Source organism: Canis lupus, chromosome 36 (genome assembly GCF_011100685.1).
Source record: "Canis lupus familiaris isolate Mischka breed German Shepherd chromosome 36, alternate assembly UU_Cfam_GSD_1.0, whole genome shotgun sequence".
Classification (NCBI taxonomy): domain Eukaryota; kingdom Metazoa; phylum Chordata; class Mammalia; order Carnivora; family Canidae; genus Canis; species Canis lupus.
This window is the reverse complement of record NC_049257.1, coordinates 19,215,579-19,237,987: the sequence shown is the minus strand read 5'-3', so window position 1 is coordinate 19,237,987 and position 22,409 is coordinate 19,215,579. Positions and strand designations below refer to the sequence as shown.

The following is a 22,409-nucleotide window of genomic DNA, read 5'->3' as shown; positions in this document are numbered from 1 at the left end:
TCCACATGTTGGTTAATGGCAGTTCTTTCCAGTTGCCTAGATAAAAAACCATGTATCATCCTTGAGGGTTTTTTCTTTTTTTTCCTCTCACCATCCCATGATTAATTCATCAGGAAATCATACAGGGTCTATTTTCAGGATATGTGCACAATATGTTAAGAATCCTACCACTTCTTACTATTTCCATGGCTACCATTTGGGTATGAATTGTGGGAACTGCTAAGAGACCCACCAAAATCCATTCTTCCTTTCTTGAGAAACCTAGTTGGACTAAATTTCCCCATCTTCGTTTATATAGTTCTGTCCGTATGACAGTTTTCTCTTGTGGAATAGAAGTGAACTTAAGTGCAGGATCCATTAAAACTTCCCATTCTAATTTCCTCCATATTATGTTCCTTTCTGCTTGTATTTAGATAAAAACAGGGGACTTTCAAAAAGATGGTGTAGAGCTAAAAGAAAAGATGGAAGCTGTCTAGATGTAGAACAGTTGTCTTCCTGACCCGAATTACTTATCCAGGGATATTATACAAACAAAGAATAAACTTTTGTTGTATCTAGTTAGTATGTATTTAAGTCATTTTGACATAGTAAATTATTCTGCCCCAAAGTACAGTCACCTCTCAATTGTGTAACTGAAATAGTTCTTACTGAACTTTCCCCTTTTGGTCTGTTCTCATCACAGAGTGTTCCCTTTAAAATTTCAGTCAGAGCTTGTCTCTCATCTGCTCAGAACTGTGCATTGCTTCCAAGGCCCTACATAATCTCCCTATCATTTTATTTTTCTATGCTCATCTCCTACAGTCCTTCTCTCCCCCTGTCGTGCTTTGACCAAACCAGCTTTCTTGTTTTTCACATATGTTAGCTGTGCTCCTCTCTCCAAGCCCTTGCACCAACTCCTCTTTCTGGAATGTTCTTCTCTCTAATATCCAAATGGCTACTTCTTCATATGCTTCAAGTCTTGTCCAGTCTTCTCTTCTCAATGAGGCCCATCCTGACCACTGGATTTAAAATTATATTTTATCACTCCCCCCAGCATTTACAAATCTTACTTATTCTACTTTGTTTTTATAATACTTTTCATTTTGTAATATAATATATAGTTTACTTATTATGTTTATTGTAATCTTCTCTTCCTTGAATATAAGCTCCATAGGATAGGATCTTGGTCTGGTTCGTTCTTTAGTATGTCCCAGGTTCCTTGAACATTCAGTGCTTGACACATAAGTAAAATGCTTAAATAAAGACTAAGTGACTTATTATTTCACTAATAAGTGAAACAATGGGAGGTTTTATGTTTACTGTTTTATTTATTTTTTATTTTTAAAATTATTATTATTATTATTATTATTATTATTATTATTATTTGTTTACTCTGTTTTAGAGGACATACTTTGCTAGGTGGGAACACAAGAGTTTGTTTCAGAAGTGAGAGGAAAGCACCATAATTGAAATCGTTAGCTTCACCACTGATTGCCACTATATGCTGACAGCCTATAGCTTAATTTTGATTCTATAAAAATAAAGATTATCATGCTCATAGATCTCTTAGATATTGTGACAGTCTGTTACCACTTACAATATACTTTGCAGCTGGAAAACATTTTTCAGTGAATGCAGAATAGTAATATTGAATTATTATTGAATTATTAAAACCATTTTATTTTAAAATCATCCTATCACTCAAAAGCCTGTTTTCACCTTATTTTACTTTTACTGCCCCCCCGCCATGGGCAGCCCTGGTGGCTCAGCGGTTTAGCGCTGCTTCAGCCCAGGGCCTAATCCTGGAGACCCGGGATCGAGTCCCATGTCAGGCTCCCTGTGTAGAACCTGCTTCTCCTCCCTCTGCCTGTGTCTCTGCCTCTCTCTCTCTGTGTCTCTCATGAATAAATAAAATATTAAAAAAAAAAAATGAAAAGCCCCCCCGCCCCCCCCCCTTTTTGTCATCTTTTCCTCTTGTTTAAAATTCATTGTTCAATAGGCACTTGGTTAGTAAGGTATGCTTTGATGTCAAAATCTATACCTTAAGGTAGAAGTATATTTATAAAATTGGGGATCACAAATATAATTCCAAATAGAATCCCTTTACCAGTTAACTGTTACATAAACAGATTGGTGGTTTCCACCTCTTAACTCCTATAACCTAGAAGTGACTTGAATCCAAAGTAGGTAAATAGTGAATACAAATAATTTTTTAAAAATTTATCTGATACATTTTTTCATGTAGTCTACTAATAAAAAATATGATATCAGGAAACTGAACTGGTTTTCAGCAAGTCACTGGTCATTACAGAGCTTTAAAAAAACCTCCATAAATATATATTCTTTACTGAATTTGTGAAATCTGGCAGTAAATAGAGAACTAACTGATAAGGTATGCTGAAGGTTAATGGTTTTCTTGGATAAGTCTAAAATACAGTGGGAAACAAGCTGTGTTCTTAGCACTTGTAACTTTGGTCTGAATATCATAAAAAATGTGACAGAATTGAGGAGGAAAGCAGGTACCTAGAAGTTTATTTTACTATTAATGGGGGATAAGTTAATCTTTGTAAGTTCCACAATATCTCTGATCTCATTTTTGTCACCTCTTCCCTACAAGTCATTTCCAGCTATGTAGCTCTTTGATGAGTACTTACTCTTCCACTATGCTGGCTCTGCTCCTTTTTTTTTTTTTTTAATTTTTGTAAGTATAATATTTTTGTCTTGTTGAGGCTTAACTATTATCCACGTTGATATTTTCTATGGTGTAAAATGCAGTGAGAAAAAACCCAGTATTTAGAAAATGTAGTGAAATAATTTGTACTTCAGTGGGAAACTGCATTGTCTGCATTGTCTACTTATAGCACATCCTTCTGGGTTATTCAATTCCCATCTCCCATTATCTTTGAGTGGTTGTAAAACTCCTCCTCCTCTCCTCTTTCTTTTCTCCCTTTCCTCCTCCCTGACTTTAATATGGGAAACTAAAATAGATCCAAAGCTAGAGTTGACTTACTAGTTTTTAATTCAGAACCTACTACTGTATGAAGCAAATACCAAATGTACACTTTTCTCTCTTTTCCCCCTTCCATGCCTCCAAACTGAGCCATTTTGAAAAACGGTGCAAAACAAAATCTTGATACTTGGAAAATTGTGCTTTTATGTGTAGCTTTTATATACATACTCTAGAAATACGTATTATTTCTTAAAATTTCATGTATGTATATCCTAACTTTTATAAGCATCGTAAAGACTTCCAGGCTAGGTTTAAATACTTGCCTCCAAGTACTTACTGCTGTTACAATGGGAATGAGGAGGAGATAATGATTTCCTGTGATGTCTGACTGGGTTAATAGCCTTGTTATAAAAGAGCAGTACTAAACATTTTAGAAATTTTCTCAATGTTCTGCTTCATTGTTCAAGTAGTATTGCCTCCAGAAATATATATTCTTTAAATCTGAATTTATTATTTATTTTTTTATTTTTTAAAGCTTTTTTAAAAACTTTTTTATTTATTTATGATAGTCACACAGAGAGAGAGAGACGCAGAGACATAGGCAGAGGGAGAAGCAGGCTCCATGCACTGGGAGCCCGACGTGGGACTCGATCCCGGGTCTCCAGGATCGCGCCCTGGGCCAAAGGCAGGCGCTAAACCGCTGCGCCACCCAGGGATCCCTAAATCTGAATTTAAATTGGAAAAATTTTGTGGGGGGATACAACTGTTCTGAACTATAGCCATGGGACAGAAGAAAAAAAATAATCTGAGAAAAAAATAATCTATAACATAGTGTGGGAGGAGGGAAGGGAATTAACATTTATAACATTTATAATACTTTTATTGTTTATTCCTCCTGTTTTCAGATTTCCTTTGGAGAGCAAGAAACATATATATTAAACAAGATCTTGTTTGTATAGACAATAAGATAAATATTTGAAAGAGTGTAGTTGCTGAATTTGATTAAACTATTTTATGTATGAAAATAGTTCATAACACTGTTAAAAAAAACAGTAAATGAAAAAGTAATTCATTAGTCACAAAACTACAGTAAATGTTAATTTAACAAATACCATTGATACTTAAAATATTGTAAAATGATATCTACTACTTAATGAATTCTTGTATATACTATGCACTTCATGTCATATTCAGTAATGGTAGATTAATTTACAGCTTTCTTTCTCTGGTGGCATGATCTACATCATAGCAACCAAGCGATAGCACCTTTTATTTCTAGTTGGGATCTGTTTTGTTCTCCTCATTTCCCATTTTTCCTACCCATGATAATGGTATATTAACTAGTAAACATAGAAAATTAGAGAAAGTAAAGCATATAATTCAACATAGGTGCTAATTTAAGATCCTTTTTCACTTAGTCACATTGACTTCAGCTAGTTTTAATCTGTAAAGTCGACTATTGTGAACTTTATTTTTATTTTTTGAAACTTAGAAACAAGCATACAAATATTTGTATAAACATAAATATATTTTTATTATTGCATATAACATTTAAATTCCCAGTTGGATGTATTTGCAAGTAGATTAATTGGGATCATTAATAATCATTGCTTATATTACTAACCCTTTTTTATTTGATTATCAGAGTAATGCTATCATATCCGTGAATTTGAAAAGATTATTCTAGATCACAACTTAAGTAATGACATCTTACACATCAGCAAAAATCTAAAGGCTGTTGTAAAGAAGGAAAACCTCTTCTCTTCTCTTAGGTTCAGTGTCTGGGGCCTACACATTGAACTGACAAAAGAGATTAATTGTGGAAGAGGTTTATTTCCTCTGCACACAGGAGAAGAGGGGCTCAGAGCTGATAAATGAAAACCCCAAACGGCAATTTCAGCTGGTGGCTTATATACCACTTTAACAAAGGGTGATAAAGTGTGGTGAAGAGACCAGGCAAAGCAAAAGGGGTTTGGGCCTCAGAGGGGTTAGGATGAGTTGTGGAATGGTGATTAGGAACTGTTTAGTAAGTAAGGGTATTTTGGCAAGGTTTCTTATGCAGACTCCAGTCATCTCAGTGGATTAAGAGTTGTCCCTGGAATCATTGTGTTCTTCTCTCCCTGTTATGGGAGGGGACACCTTTACAGAGGGAAATTTATGTCCCACTTTGAGGTGAAAGGGGGAGGGCCCATTGTTCTTTCCTTATTTGTGGTTTCTTAATTGCCTTCAGCTCAAAAGAATCCTTATGCTGAAGTGGCATATTCTGATCCCCTTCACTATCTAGATAGAAGAGAAAAAAAAGTTAGTTTAAACTTGTTTTATTTGATACTTCCGTTATAGAAAAGCAGAAAATAGGCGATTGGTTTATCAATTTATTTTGGACTTACTGCTTATTTTGACAGTATTGTATTAATCACCCAATGTTTACCTAATTTCCTTTTTTTAATTTTTAATTTTTTTAATTTAAGAAAAATTTAAATTTTCCTAATTTCCTTTAGTTCAAAATTCTTTTGGGCAAAGCAAAGTAATTATTCAGCAATGTAAGACCTAATCAATTGTTTTATGAAGACGAGTAGTTAGGTAATCAGTGGAAGCATTTTTGTGTACCTAATGCAGGAATATCAAATAATCAGTATTTGTCTTGGGTTGTAACACCATTGGACTGCTACACCATTTAAGGCCACCAGTACCTCAGCCACACCAATTCTTTGTACTGTCCAGAATGTCCATCATTGAATACAGTGTATTCAAGAACTTTCCTTTCTTTTTACTTCATTCCCATAGGCCTGATAAGCTTCTTTTACCTTCAGCCACCTGCAAAGATGTTAAGATTTGAGGGACCCTATTGAGGGAATATATCTTAATATGTCCAAGACTCTAAAATTACACAAAAATTAATCTTGATTTCTATTTTTAAAGGTGTTATCAGATAATATTAGCAATGCATAAATGCATTCTTTATTAAAAATTATGTTACAGATAATACTAAAGTCTTTCTTTTGCCTTCTCAATGGGCCCATCAGTTCAGCTCTCCCCAGCCTTCCTGGAAAGAAACCATTTGAATTTGGTATATATTTTTCCAGATATCTCTCAATTCTGTAAATGTATATTAAAGTATAGTGTACCTGGGCTTTTCCTAAATGGTGCCATACTGTATAATTACTCCATGACTTACATTTATATTCAATAGTTTGTCTTGGTGACTTCTTCATGTTACTCCCTGTAGATCCACATCATTCCTCCAAACTGCATTTACTATAAATCAGCTTACTAATTCCCCTATTGGTGTATATTACTGTAAATATATTTATTTTCATTTTAAAATTTTTTATTAAAATATTTTTAATCTGTTAAGTCTATTTTTATATCTTAAATTATTGAAACATAAATGACATACCATGCTGCATTAGTTTCAGGTATACAACATATTAATTCAAGTTTATAGATTACTCATTGCTCACCACAACCAGTGTAGTCATCATCTGTCACCGTACAATGTTATTACAACATTATTGACTATATTCCCTATGCTGTACTTTCTATCTCCATCATTTATTTTATAACTGGAAATTTGCACCTCTTAATCCTCTTTATTTCACCTGTCACCTCCCTCTTGCTCCCTTTGGTGACCATGATTTTGTTCTCTGTATTTAAGAGTCTGTTCATTTTGTTTTTTTAAGATTCCACTTAAAAGTGAAATCATATGGTATTTATCTTTCTGTGTCCAACTTATTTCATTTTGCATAATATCTTCATGTTATTGCAAATGGCAAAATCTCATTCATTTTTATGGCTGTGTAGTCATTGTGTGTGTGTGTGTGTGTGTGTACAACATTGTCTTTATCCATTCATCCATCACTGGACACTTGGGCTGCTTCCATAATTTGGTTATTGTAAATAACACTACAGTAAACATAGGGGTGCATATATAATTTCATTGGGTAAATATCTGGTAGTGAATTATTGGATCTTATGATATATCTATTTTTATTTTTTTTTAAAGTAAGCTCTACACCTAATGTGGGACTTGAACTCATGACTCTGAGATCAAATGTCATACCCTCTACTGACTGGGCCAGCCAAGGTGCCCCTCTTTTTTAAATTTTTTAGGAACCTCCATACTGTTTTCCACAGTGGCTGCACCAGTTTGCATTACCATGAACAGTGCATGAGGGTTCCTTTTTCTCCACATCCTCACCAAAACTTGTTTCTTGTGTTTCTTAGTCTATCCATCCTGACAGGTGTAAGGTGATAAATCTTATTATGGTTCTGATTTGCATTTCCCTGATAATTAGTGATGTCAGGCATCTTTTTATGTGTCTGTTTGTTATCTGTATATCTTCTTGGAAAAAGACATTCAGGACATCAGAACCCAGTTGAAATGTCACCTTCTCGGGGAGGCCTTTCCCGCCCACCCAATTTAAATACTTCATTAGCCCTCCCTTTCACATTATACGGACTTATTTTTTATTATAGCACTTAATACTACTTTCTATTTTACTGTTTGTTTTCTCGAAACTTCTTCTGTGTCTCTAAGTTTCAGAAAGTAATGACAGTTTTTGTCTTATTACAGTAATATATCCTCTTCTGGGTAGGACAGCACCTATCACACAATGAACATCCAGTAAATGTTTCTTGAATGTATGGGCCAGATACTCTCTTTCAGTTTACTCCAGTACAAATTCTTTAGAATCCTTTCTGTGGAGCCTTTCTTTAGCCACAGCCAACATACCTGCCATGCAATGCTGCGGGGAGGAGAGGGATAAACTCTAGTGAAGGAAGAGCTGATGGAAGGAGAAAAGGGCAAGATTATATTGAGGTGTGAACAGAATGGAAAAGATGGAGTAACAGGAGAGAGAGGAAGGGAGAAAAAGCTACAGTCTGTTCTGACACAATTGTGGCATTAAGTTTTATTTTACTTTTTTTGGATAAAATGATGTAAATATTTTTCAGATTCATAAAATCCTAGAAATGAAAGGTTAGATTTAATCCAACTCTTTTTACATACATAGCCCTTTTTAGATAAGAAATAGACCTGAGAGGTGAAATGAGAAGTCCGAATGGCAGAGTTAACCTGCTGATAGAACTGGGACTCCAGACTGTGATATTTTAAATCTTATTCTAATTCCTTTTCTTAATGTATGTTTTATTTTACCACATATACAAAATGTTGATTTATGTTCTGAACATTTGCATCTTCACAAATATCTTTTTTTTTCCTTCCCAAATAGGTGGAAAACAGACCAAAGTACTATGGAAGAGAGTAAGTATGGATTATGAGAAAACATTTTATAGATTGGAATATGTAAGAGAGGATAAATGGTAATGTAAATGTAAATAAATATGTAAGAGAGGTAAATGGATGCTTGTAGTAAAAATAAAAGCAAGATGGAAAAAAAAGCAAGATGAAGGAAGTATTCAAGTTTGAATGAGTTAAATTATTTTCTGTTTACAAATTATTCTAACTGGTGAAAATATGAAAAATAAAGAGAATAGTGTAGAGAAGCAAATAGCATGGAAAAATGTGTATATGGAATGATAAAATAAAGATGCAATTCATATAAATAATTAATCCTTGATGTGTATGAAGGAAAATGTATATATTTGTGTGTATATGTATTAAGCATATCAATGTATATTTACATAGGTACATACAGTGAGGGTAGGGGTGGTTTATTGTATATTTATACTTTATTTTCCAGATTTTCTTTAAGTAAATTTATGCTATGCAGAAGTAACTAGTGTTAACAGTCCAAAGTATTACCTTCTGAGGATCTATTTTCCTAATGGTCTTACAAAATTGAGATATTATAGATTTAATTTTATATCCTGATTTTTCCACTTAATAATGAACATTTTTCTATTTTATGAAAAATGCTGTAGTAATTTTTTAAATGCTTAATTTTTCTGATTATAAAAAAAAGAAATACAGCCCTTTGGAACAAAGAATAAAAATCACCTATAACCCAATCATTCCTCGAATAAGCCTTTTTCAAGACTTAAGATTATATCAGATAAACAATGACGTGTGTAGCAAGTATTTTAAATTTTTTAAAATTCTGTTTAAGTTTTCATAACTTTTGTGAATAGAACATAGAACATAGGCACTTATGAGTTGGGGAGAGCCACTGATGGTACTTATGGTTGTAATTTAGTCACTGCTGCTTTTGGCACTTAGTTTGCTTCTAAACTATATTATAAAATGATATTATCAGAAACATCTTAGTGCATAAAGCTTTTTCTGGGGTGGAAATTTCGGTTCAAATGGTATGAAGAGTTTTACAGATCTTTAAATAGCTTTGTCAGGTTCTGTTCCAAAGTCTGTATCCTTGAATGTGATTTTATTTTAAAATAATTGAGTTTTTAAAAACAAATAAATATTAAATTTTACCGACGTTATTAACTGATGTCATGTAAACTTAAAACAATATGCTAATATGCTAATCTATGGTATGTGTTACTACCAGGCATAGGTTACCAGTAGTCTTCCTGCCTCTGGCAGAGTCTGATGGATCTGGTTCTGAATGATTGAGAGATATATGAAGATAAGAAATTCCCAGGGTCCACTTTTAAACCTAGCTGCTCTGATTATCATGAATTGAACATATGTACCATGAACTGTTTTAAGACCAAAATTGAGAAAGACTGAACCATTTCCATTATAAAAACTCCAAAAATTTGCCACTTGTCCACTAGTAAAGTCCCTACATTTTCAAGGTGCCATTTCATTCCAAAATCAAGTGACTGTTGTATTTTTCATACTAGTGAAAACCACACGGTATCACTTGAGCAATCCCTCAATTCAGTTATTCTTGAATTACTGAAAGGACATAATATATGTGTAAGTTCTTTGTAAGTTTTAATTTTAAATCACCATACAAATATATAAGATTTTTTCCCTTTTAATAATCATCAGTCACCACTGACATTTTTTTTCAGTGTTTTATGTCAGAATGCTGTAGATGAATCTACTGTCTTTGTGTAAAGACTGTGTTATTTATGTTTTTTCTTCTTCCTGCTTTTTTCCCTGTTAATCAAAAATAGGATTTTAGCAGGGAGTGAAAGCAAGTATTACTGTTGTTTGCTTTTGGCCTGAGTATCCAGTGATGCAGATTATGCACATTATTGAGCAATCATGCCAATTAAGGGCAACCCAGGGTCCTGGGAAATTGCCAACTTAGATTGTGAGCCAGAATTCTGGAGCAGTGCCACTAGTGTGCAGGAAGGAAATGGGACACATTGCTGGATATTTGTTAGTATGTCCATATGGTCAGACAGCTACATGAGAAGGGAACGTCCTCTCGAGAGAGGTGGTTGATCTTCCCTTAGATGGATGTGAATTTTGATTTCAAAATTGTTAAATGAATTGGAGAGCTACTTTGGTATGGTTCTTGTTACCACAGGGAAGCTGGCCAGGGGCCAGGCCCAGAGAAACATAAGCAGAGTTAAACTCAACTGCTCCCCTTCGACTATATGGCAGTACTTTGTCTAGAAAACAACAGGAGAGGGTGGAGGGGTTTATTTTATTTTGCTTTACTAAAAAAGGTAGAAAGCATTCAGTTTCTGAATTGACTTTTTTCTTAGATTTCACGGCATGATCTCCCGAGAAGAAGCAGACCAGCTCTTGAGTGTGGCTGAAGGGAGTTACCTTATTCGTGAGAGCCAGCGTCAGCCGGGAACCTACACTTTGGCTTTAAGGTTGGTCATGGACCTGTAATTATAACTGTGCTTCATTTAAAACCCTCTTAATAGAGGGCTTTAAATTTTAAAAGCATCCAGCATGTAATTGAATTGGTTCTTGTTTTCTTGGGACCTAATTACCATTTTAATAGCTTTGAGACCCTTAAAAAATTCCTCATGAATGGTAGCACTCAGTAATTAAGAATTGAAAAACTTTTAAAGCATTTTTATTGTAGCTGCTTTCTTCTATTTCATCTTACCCTTTCTGTCCCATCTGTCCTGCTGTGTCAATTCCCATCGATTTCTTGAATAAGGAAAGGAACTGAGAGAAATGATCTTTGTAACTCATAAAATTAAAGCCAATATCATTTCTCTTACGTTGGCTTTTGGTTGAAGCAGCTTTTCTTGGGAGCTCTTGGCTCTTTCCTCTCAACTGAACTTTGCCTAGTATTTTGGCTCTTCTTAGCTTATAGTATAGTGCACAGAAACGTATTTCCATGCCCTGCAGTAATAACAGAACAGTAATACAATAGCATGCTTACCCACTGGGCTTACTTCCTGCTGGGCCTTGGACCTCATTTAATCTTCTCAGCAACTCTAGGATGTGTGTACTGTTACTATCCTCACTTCACAGAGAAGGGAACCGAGGATGTAGAAGTTGAGTAACTTGGCCAGGGGGATACGTTTAGGAATTTGGGTAGCTGATATTTGAAGCCAGCGATTCTGGCTTCAGAGTCTAGGCTCTTAGTCACTCTCCATTGCTGCCTCTCCAAAGGCTTGGAATAATTATCCATTGTCTTTGTGCGTTCATTCATCCATTCTTTGGAAAAGACTTAAAAGTAGAGACTTCCTCAGAAGGGGGTCAGAGACATGGCAATTATTTGGGTAGCCACAATGAGAGAACAGGGAAGATGATGTTGTTGTTCTAATATGACCATGTTGAACTCCTCTGATCACTCATGCCTGTTTGAGTTAGCAGGGACTGCTCTTAATCCCATCCACAAGACTTAATCTTTCTGTCAAAAATCTAGTATTGTTTTCTACCAAATTCTGAATCAGTTGTGCTCTTGGAGAATAAAGCTTGTTTGCAGGTGCAGAAATTTTATTTTAATGGCAGATTATAAAATGTGAATCTTCCTTCAATTATTTAATTATGTTGTTTTTTGGTTTAAATTATGGTATATGGGGAAAAATTCTGGGCTGGAAATTCAAATACTTATTCATTTTACCACCAAATGAGCTAAAGACCGATTCAGGTAAATCACAGAATTCCCTGAAGTCAGTTTTTTCTTCTTTTTATGGCAAGCATTCTGTAATTCTAAGATTCTATAACACTCCATTTCCCAATAGTCTGACTGTCTGTGTGTTTGGGGTAAGCGAGTGTACACATGAAGACATATGGACCAGAATAACGAAGAAGGACGTAGGATGAGGGAAATATAGATAGATATCTGCATAACACTCTCCTTTCCTTTTATTGCTATCTGCCCTAAATCGCTCCAAGGTCACATAGGAAGTTACAGAACTGAACTGGAGCTCAGTGTTGCCTCATTGCAAAGTTCAGGTACTTCATTATATCATATTGCTACTCACCTTCTAGCGTGGCTGTCCCTTACTTTTCACTGAAGGACATCAGTGAACATCCTAGGGCCAGGGGTTTAGTGTAGAGAAAAGTGGCACCTCAAGCTCCAAGGCTCTTCCTCCTTCCTACCTGTAGGAACTGTAGGAATACAGTAGCTGTGTTTTTATAATATAATACAATATAATATAATCCTGTAATTTTATAATTACTTACATCCAGTTGAGCCTAGGAAATCTGAGATAGAAATTGGAGAATAGATGAGCATGAGATGGATGGGAATATTTCTAGTTCTTATGTCTGGAGGAAACATACAGCCTTTCTTTTGTTATTGAAAATAACCATAAAACTATACATAGAAAAGAAATAGTAATGAGTAAAAGGGTCTGTAGTTGGAGTAGGGAATTTGTGAATATACACTGTAATTTACATGCTGAAATATGATCTTCCTGGATTTGAACTAGATGTATAGCAGGAAAGTGTTAAGGAGAATATGAAAATAAGTTGTATTGATATATTGGATATTCCCCATTTGAACTGATGATTCTTCCAAGTCACATCAGTTTATTTTGTTTTCAACATTATGCATGATCTGTTTAGGGGAGCCAGTTTAAAAATTTATAAACATCAATGTTCAATATGCATTTATTGTGTTAACCATCAGCCCTAAAGTTACCAACAACCGGGGCACCTGGGTGGCTCAGTGGTTAAGCGTCTGTCTTTGGCTCAAGTCATGATCCTGGGGCCTGGGATCAAGTCCCACATCAGGCTCCTCATGGGGGTCCTGTTTCTCCCTCTGCCTATGTCTCTGCCTCTCTGTGTTGCTCATGAATAAATAAATAAAATCTTAAAAACAAGTCCTTGAATTCAAGTTGCTGCATTGGCACCTTAACCTTGTTGTGTACAAAACTGAACTTGTCCATTTTCCTCCTAAGTACGCTGTAACATCTGTATTCCCTTTATTAGCTGGTGACACTATTATTTAGTCAGTCGACAAGACTGAAACCAAGACCTCACTTTTCTTTTTTTTCTTAGCTATATTAAGATGTTTGTGGACCCTGGTAGTACTGCATTTAGAAGCCTTCATCTCACATTGTCTTAGACACCATATCCCATATCAAACATTTTTTTTGGTGTTTATAAGATTAAGTTTTTAAAAAAATATATAAGTTGCTTTTAAAATTAACTTTAGTTTTGAGTTTTCCTTTTGTATTTGGGAGCGCACCTTTTTATTTTTTTATATTTCATACTTTCTCATAGAATGGAAAGCCCATGGTACTGTGCCTATATTATCTCATGGTTAAGAGGACTTTGTCTTCTTGCTCATATCACACAGCCAAACCCAACAGCCTTTTATTTTTTCAGGATTTCTCAATTTTACCCTTCTTTTTGATTTCAAAACTAGTTCAGTAATTGCTTGGAAATCTCACTCTACCAAGCCTTGTACCCTCAAATGTATCTTACACAGTATCATTAATGACCAATCTTAAAATCAGATGCAGTGATCAGCAAAGTTGTGGTGTTGAGTGGGGCACAAGGTTTCAAAGATCACACCTCTCTCTATCATTGGCATCTCCCCAGTACTTATGGGGCCTAATCCTTCAATGATGATCTTTATATATAATGTGAGGATTTATGTAGGGGGGTATGTATTGTATGTGTGCTGTCATGGTACCAATTTTCTGTAATCAGAAAAGAGATTCTCGTTGTACAGCTTAGGAGGTTGTCTGTATGTAATGTCTTACTTTTCTCTTGTGCAGCATCTTCTCCTGTACCAGATCTCAGCCTGAATTTCAGGTCATGTTTTTCTGGCTTTTCTGCCTTTGCTCATGTTGACCACTTGGTTCAAGAAAAATGATTGTTGATCAGTGAAAGTTTTTTATACAATGGAAGCATATAGACAGGCATTCACATGGTTGGAATGTGTAGTTGAAGACAGAGTGCTAGCCCAAGCACTGGATTATATGTCACAAAGCATGAAGTATTTCAGTGACTTTGGGATTTTCTGTGTATTGATTTTGACAACATTTGGATTAGTTACAGTTGGATATATTGCAAATATCAAATAAAAAACCTAAGATAATTTAAGGAATTTGGTTTTGAAAACATTTTTTTTATGATTTTCATAGTTTAGAACTAATTCTTTAAAAATATTTAAAGGTCATTATATAATTTTTCTCACTAGAAGAAAAAATTAGGTTCAGTGTTATACATACAGAATGACAAGTGAAGAGAGATAGGACTAGTGCATGTTTTGTATTGTCCTTTTTATTAAATGTTAAGAATATTTCATATTTTGTGTTACTTAGGTGCAAATTTTCATTTCTTTAAAATTCAAATTCTCTGATTAAATTCTCCATCTTTTCCTGTATTTTCTTAAACAATGACCTATCAAAACAATTGTTTAGTATAAATAACTGATAGAGTTACACAAACAGTGCACCATGAATTCTTGGAAATAGTGAAATAAGAAGATGTAAAGATCAGTGAAGAGCTAATATAAGTGATCATATGAAATGATCTTTTAAATATTTGGTATCTATTTTCTCTTGCCACTCCTATACCTGATAAGGTCTAAACAATTTCTGTATGTAGATCTAATGACAACACATTGAAAACTGGCCTTTTCACTATATTTACCTAAGATTTTCATATTTTTATGGAATTGATGTGAATGCAAAAAGTCCTTTACTATCTCAACAAATTTATAAATAACATTGTGATCCTCAATAGCTGTTTACCTTTCCTGCCTTAGCTTAAGTGTGCTAATGGGTGAATCACATAGCTTGCCTCTAGGATCTCACTGTTAACTCTTCCTAAGCCATTCATTTAACGTAGGGCTAACTTGCTTGGATTCCATCCAATAATTTTCTTGGAAATATTAAAATGCCTCTTTATATCAATGTTGCACATTTACTATGATATCAGGACTAAAGTTATGCATTGCTTTGATTTATTATACTCTTTGATAACATTGGTTCCCTTGGATATACAAATATCCCTTTTTCTCAGTGGCCTGATCTGCTAAATTTATTCATTTTTACTGGCAAGAAAAATGTAATCTTAAGTATGTATTTTACTAAAACTAGAAAAGAAAGCTGGAAGAAGAAACATTTTTTAAAAGATTGAAAAAAATAAAAAAAATAAAAGTTTGATTGATTTGAGAGAGAGAGTGAGCACGAGCGCACACGCCTGCATGAGCAAGCAGGGGAAGGGGCAGAGGGAGAATCCCAAGCAGATTCCTTGCTGAGTATGGAGGGCCACACTGGGCTTGATCTGACATCAGGACCCTAGCTGAAACCAAGAATCGGATGCTTAACTGACTGCACCACCTAGGTGCCCTTGGAAGAACATTTAATGACCTAAACAGGAAAACTTTTGATTAACGTACAGGTTGAAAGAGAAGAAGGTCAGAGGAAATAAGAAATTGAGATTTTAAAACATCTGTCACAAAATATAATTGCAATTACTGCTCTCACTGTTGGAACTTTGAAAATAGTTGTAGTAACTTAGAGCCTGACAAACATGAGTTCTAGTTCCCTGACCTTATTATATATATTTACCTCTCTGAGCTTTAGTTTACTATAGAGTGGGGATTATAATCCCATTAGTTTGCAAAAGAGAACTTTTAAAAATCTGTAATTAGCACCATTTTAAGAATCAAATTCTCTATCAGTTGAGACTCGCTCAGGTCCAAGTATTATCTGATTATCTGACATTCAAAATAAGCAAACTCTATTGGCTCAAACAATAAATTACTTAAGGAAATACCTCACATAATGAGAAATCTGGAAATGCAACAGCGTGGATGATCAGTACTCTATCGATGTTATCAAGGACTTGTTATCTTATTTCTATTCATGGCCACTCACAGCATCAGCTCCAGTCTAAGCCTGGCTTTTCTTATAGTCAAAAAGTGGCTGCCAGGGACGATCAGAGTTGTATGCTTCCTTGTTTATGCCTAGCCACAGAGTACAGCAGAACCCCTCCCTTCGCATGCAATAGGCATCCTTCCCTTCAAATTGACCAGGCCTTCTCAGGACTCCTTTTCCCACCCCCGAGCCAGTTGAAAAATCTGCAGGGAAATGCGTGTGCTGATGCTTGCCTAACCAGCACATGCTTCTAGAGCTGGGAGATGGGCTCAGTTTCTTTTGGAAGATAAGGCTTGAGAGGAAGTCTGAATGACCAGACAAAATCCGGTTTTCTTTTCATGTTTTAAAGAAGGAAGTAAAATAAATAAATAAATAAATAAATAAATAAATAAGGAAGTAGGTTGAATGAGGAGAGAAGATGGATGATAGCAGTTACATACTATAACATCATGGGTATTCATCAAAGTAGTTTCCTTGTTCTACAGTGAGGATCCATCTCTGCCATAATTCTTCAAATCTTTTAGTCCTGATCAACCTCTTATTAAAGTGGTATATCCAATTTTTAGCTTTGGTAAATAGTAAGAAAATCTGGTATTAGCTCCAAAGAAAGTTTTATATGAGGTGAGACACCAGAGTTTTGTAAATTCTGGGTTTTGATGTTCTTTTGCTTATGTTTTTCAAAACTTGATTTAAAATTTTTCCAAACTGACTTTAAAATAATTCAGTATTTTTTTAAAGATTTTTTAATTTATGTATTCATGAGAGACACAGAGCGAGAGAGAGGCAGAGACACAGGCAGAGGAAGAAGCAGGCTCCATGGTAGGACCCCGATGTGGGACTCGATCCCAGGTCTCCAGGATCACAACCCAGGCTGAAGGCAGCGCTAAACCACTGAGCCACCCAGGCTCCCTAATTCAGTATTTTAAGGGTGATTGGGAAACCTGATTATGTTAATAATTTTAGCACAGTGAAATCCATTGTACGTTGACTAATATATACCTTAAAATATTTATTCCTGGTGTGTCATAAATGTGTCAAGGCCTTTTGTTTGGAGACAGGAGCTTGGTTTTCACTGTTAAATTGGGTAATTAAAATAATCCCTCAGTCAACTGCCTCATCAAAAATAGTAGCATTTATTGAGCTTCTATATCCTGTTGGTACTATCTACATGGGTCAAGAAAGACGATGTTTAAAGGTAGACTAGAGGTTTGCCAGGTAGAAGAATAGGATGTGATGAAAAACAAGCATTTAGGTAAGAAACAGCCAAGGAGGGAATATATAGAACAGCATGGAACATTTGGTGTATGGCAGGCTGCTGGGGTTTGGGGGTGCAGGAAGTTTTAGCAGTAAGTGTGCCAGGGAAGCCTGGTATTTCATCCTTAAGAATTTGGATTTTATCTGTAAAATTTATCTGTAGAAAATGGGAGTCACTGAAGACTTTTAATAGAAGGTGATCATTATGTTTATAATTTGGAAGGATCATTGTGGGAAAGCAGTAAGAATAATTAGTGGAAAGGATAGTGGGAGCTAAGTTTTACCAGAATTATTTAGGTAATTAATTTGGCTACAGAAAAATAATGTTTAAAAGGGTTTCTAGATATCTTAATGGATTTCGAAGGGCTCCTGTTGAGGAGAAATGTTAGCTACAGATTTGGCAACACCAAAGACATTTCTTTTGAGTCTGACTCATTTTAGCTTCTCTAAATTGGAAGAAGAGCAAGATGACGTATGTGCAAGAGTCTTGATAATCCCTAAATTCTGTATCTGGATATTCCAGAGAATGCTTTATACCCACATTGTTTGGCACTTTCCTGTTAGTTTTGAGCTGACCACTAAGATAAGAGTTTTTGGAAAATTTTAGATAATGAAGAACAAACGAGAATTTAAAAACTGAGAAAGCATATTGTTAATATGTTTGAACATATTTATTATATATTTTAAAAACTATATATCCTATTGGGGCACCTGGCTGACTTAATTCAAAGAGCATGCAGCTCTTGATCTTGGGGTCATGAGTTTGAGCCCCATGTTGGGTATAGAGATTACTTAAATAAATTTTTTTAATTAAAAAATATGTATATCTTATTTCTTATTCAATAAATTTTGAAATATGTATTGGTTTATGACAGTCTGAAAAACAAAATTCATTATATAGGACAGTGTATGGTATTATGCTACTTAGGTAAAATTATGTATCTGTTTGGGGTGTGTGTGTATATATATATGCAGAGAGAAGTCTAAAAGAATCTGAGTTGCCTGATATTTCTTTACAATGCATGTGTATCATTTTTATAGTCACACACAAAAAATACAATAGTGTGATTTTTATTTTGGGAAGAATCAAAGAAGCTACTTGCAACCTTGGGTCAAAATGGAAGGTAATAAAAAAATGGAAGATAATAACTCCCAAATCTCTGAAGATTTAATTCTAAATGCAATGTATCAATTTATTTTAATAGTTGATTAGGAGAAGAATTGGTCAGTGTTGGGAGCAATAGAACGGAAGTCACAGAAGACAGTGTTCTAGAGTCCAGGGTCTATGGAACAGGGGAATCTTGGCCAACATTTGGTAGCACTATCTCTAGTATAGAGGTGAATTTGAGGAACCACATGAGTGTCCCACTATTAAATATAATCAGTTCTTTCCAACTTTGGTTGTCAGAGTCTGTGAGTATTGTTTAAAGACTCTACTGCATTTCCCAAACTCAATTGATTCTGAGACCCTCTTCATGAAATCCCTCTGTGGAGCATACTTTGAGAGATTTCCCATTAAACAATTTGATTTACTCACATTCTATTGTTCTGGACTTCATGTTCACCAAGCACTCTGATTAATGGCTTTTCAAGTGATCTGTCTACAGGGAGAGGAAATTTTAAATATGTAGGTTGAGTATGAAGAGCCTGTGATATATTTCTCATTTTCAGTCAACAAATTAGAATTAAATGCTAGCAGCTGGGGTGGGGTGAACAAGAAAAAAAATCTACCAGGTTTCTTTTATTTGGTGAGTTCAGATAGATACCCTCCCCACTTTTTTTTTTCTCTTTTTCACACGCCTTTTTGATAAATTAACCTAAAAGACTTTTGCTAAAATATTAGAGAAAAAAAGTTAAGGGCTAATTGACTGATTTGTTTTATTCCCATTTTCTGGGTTTTTAAATTTTTTTTTCCTGGCCTGAAAAAAGATTTACCTCCTGTCCAAAGAGTATTCTGAAACTTCTACCTATATCAACCACTTAGCTTCTATATATTACAAAATTGCAACTCCCCCCCCTCCCCCTTAACTTTATTCACAAGTCTTGGCTTTCCCATGTTATTGTATCTTAGTCTTTAAAGAAAAGTTTTTAAAATTGTAATTAACATAGGAATTCACCCATTTAAAGTGTACAATTCAGTGGGTTTTGATGCATTCACAAAATTATGTAATCAATTTTAGAACATTTAATTCATACCCATTTCTTTAAAAAGAAACTCCATACCCATTTGCAGTCACTTCTCACCATTGGCCTACTTTTGTCTCTATAGATTTATATATCCTGGACATTTCATATAAATGGAATCACATATAATATGTGGGTTTTTTGTGACTGACTTCTTTTCCTTAGCATGTTTTCAGGGTTCATCTGTGTTGTCACATATATCACTATAGTATTCCTTTTTATTAATGTATAACATTTGAATAATATTCCGATGTATGGATATAGACTACATTTTGTTTCTCCACTCATCAGTTGATGAACATTTGAGTTGTTTCCACTTTGGGGCTATTATGAATAACATTGCTATAAATATGTGAGTATGAATAATGTTGTATACAAGTTTTTGTGTAGACATACGTTTTCATTTCTCTTGAGTTGATACCTAGGAGTGAAATTGCTAGATCATATTGTGGCTCTATGTTTAACATTTTAAAGAACTGCTAAATTTTTCTTCAAAATGATTTTAGAATTTTATAATCCCACCTGTGATGTATGAGGGTTCCAATTTCTTCATTCCTTGCCAACACTTGTTAGGATGTCTTTGACTTAAACAGTAGATATGACATCCTCATGGGTGGAAGGTGGTACAGCATTGTGGTTTTGATGTGCACCTTACTCTGGAATGGTACTTCATTTGTCATGTTTTTTTATGCTCAATATGGTTTTTATTCACTAGTATACTGTCTATTTAAGCTTCAGTTTCATCTCAAAAGTTATGCATACATTGCAGTGGATTTAAAACAGAAGGTAGAGAAATCAAAAAAGCTGATTTCAAGATATTTTTGGTCTTTGTGTTCTTGAGGCACAACATAAGGCAAATTCCCCTGGGCATTTCATTGAGGGTGGAGTTGAATTTCAAGTATATTTTGGGGCTTGTTGACAGGAACTTTGATACGAGAGAGGTAACTGACTCTGATCATCTGCTTTGTAAAGGGAAACTGGAATCTGACTTATGTATCTACTTTAAGGTACAGAACCTACCTGGTTCTCAATTTAAGATCTGTTCCTTGGTAACCAGATACTGCCCCAGAATGTGTTGCTAACATGCCTCCTTTCCTATGAATGACTTGGCATATATGTGTCTTATTGACGGACTTAATGATTTTATAAATATAAGAGTTAACATTTACTGAATATTTCCTGAGTCAGGCAGGCACTATGGTAAATACTTTATGTGCATTATCTTTCAGTATTTTCTGATACTTTTTCATATTTTGGCACCCATTGAAAATTGTGATGTTCTATATGGCATGCTAAGGTAAATGTACCATATTTACGTTAATGTGGCCTGATGTAACCAGCCCAAGGACTTCAGCTGCATCAAACCTTCCCAGTCTCTAACAGTACTAGACATTTTTGATATCTTTTAACCTGCAACCTCCATTCAGAGCATACAGGTTGGAGAACCCAGTTTTATCTACAAAATAAGCCCATGTGGTAATAACTGTATTTTCTGCATTTTACAGATAAGGAAAACAAGACTTAACTTGCTAAAAAACAAAAAGCTAAGAAATAGAGGATATAACTTGTTAAAAACAACATCCAAAGTAATGATTAACCATGCAGCGCTTTTTATAAGTTGACGGGGGTTTGGCACGAAAGTAAACTCTTAGCTTTTAAATTAATGATTTTTTAAATAAAGATGTTTTAAGTTAACACATTATCATTTTTATAAAGCTTATCAACCCTGTTTCAGGCATTTTAGGATAAGATTACTTACACTAATCCTCAAGGGTTAACTTTTCACCATCACATGTTCCCTCTACACACAAAGAGAAAAGCAAAATCAAATATATATAAAGTTTAATTATTTAAGCTAAAATTTCATTATCAAATCATTTGATGGTCATTTGTGCTTATAAAAATAATTTTGTAGTGAGCTTGGATAAAGAAAAACAGCAGTAGTCATCTATAAAAATAATAGCATATTTGCATTTATGTAATTTACATCTATTACAATTATGAAACCAACACATGGATGTAGTTATATTTTTTTCAAATAAGAGAGTTTATAAAAAAAAAAAAGTTTATATAATGCCAAATTACCTTACTTTCACACCACATACTTTTAGTTCCACTCCTTAGAAATGATGTCATTCTCAATTAGGTGTCCTTCCAGAAATTCGTCATGCATAAAATAGACATATTTTTATGGCATGTATACATTATATTTTATGGCATGTTACATATGCATATATTTTTATGTAAAATAAAATAATTTAAGTGATCACTCTTAGTGACTAACCATAGCAGTAAAGGTTATCTCTAGTCTTTTTTTTTTTTTTTTTTTTAAGATTTTATTCATTTATTCATGAGAGAGACGAGAGAGAGGCCGAGACATAGGCAGGCTCCATGCAAGGAGCCTAGTGTGAGACTTGATCCTGGAATTCTAGGATCATGCCCTGGGCCGAAGGGAGGCGCTCAACTGCTGAGCCACCCAGGTGTCCCCATCTCTAGTCTTTACAGAGACTTGCCCTCTTGTCTGTCTGGCAAAATAGTTAAGTAATAAATAGCCAATGCCTAACAAAAGCCATCAATACCTTGTTTGTTAGTTTTGATGGTTGGTAGTTTAAGAATGTTGAGCTAGATTCTGTGAATTTAGCTTCAGTTCCTATGATAGTGTTTGATGATTGGTGATGGAATGGACGATGACAAAATGGGGCTCTTCTGTATCAGGTGCGGTTGTGATTTAATTTTTTGTGGCTTTGAGTTTGGAAAGCTGGTAAGCTTCTATTAAGGAAGAAATTCCTGTGAGAATGTGTTTTTATATGTATAGTGCTGAAGAAACTATTGTTACTGTATTTAAAAAATGATAAAAAAATCATTGAAGTAAAAAATGTAATTTGCTAATGATTGGAAAAAAAAAACAGTA

At 34.6% G+C, this 22,409-nt stretch overlaps 1 protein-coding gene and 1 long non-coding RNA gene across 8 annotated transcripts in view; one reads left to right on the top strand and one right to left on the bottom strand.

Moving 5' to 3' along the window:
- Nucleotides 1–22,409, top strand: part of CHN1 (chimerin 1) — a 205,298-nt gene that overhangs the window by 75,303 nt on the left and 107,586 nt on the right. For 6 of the 7 annotated variants that reach the window (XM_038584899.1, XM_038584896.1, XM_038584898.1 and 3 more), the window contains exons 4-5: nucleotides 8,161–8,192; nucleotides 10,514–10,627. In XM_038584899.1, coding sequence (XP_038440827.1) covers nucleotides 8,161–8,192; nucleotides 10,514–10,627 — 146 coding nt within the window. Of the gene's footprint in view, nucleotides 1–8,160; nucleotides 8,193–10,180; nucleotides 10,240–10,513; nucleotides 10,628–22,409 lie in introns of those variants that run through there. The other variant, XM_038584897.1, reaches the window with a different exon arrangement.
- Nucleotides 12,203–21,343, bottom strand: LOC119867835. Its single transcript, XR_005384754.1, has 3 exons — nucleotides 21,258–21,343; nucleotides 18,852–18,915; nucleotides 12,203–12,329 (listed from the first exon to the last, which is right to left on the bottom strand). It is a non-coding gene; the product is annotated as an uncharacterized LOC119867835 (long non-coding RNA).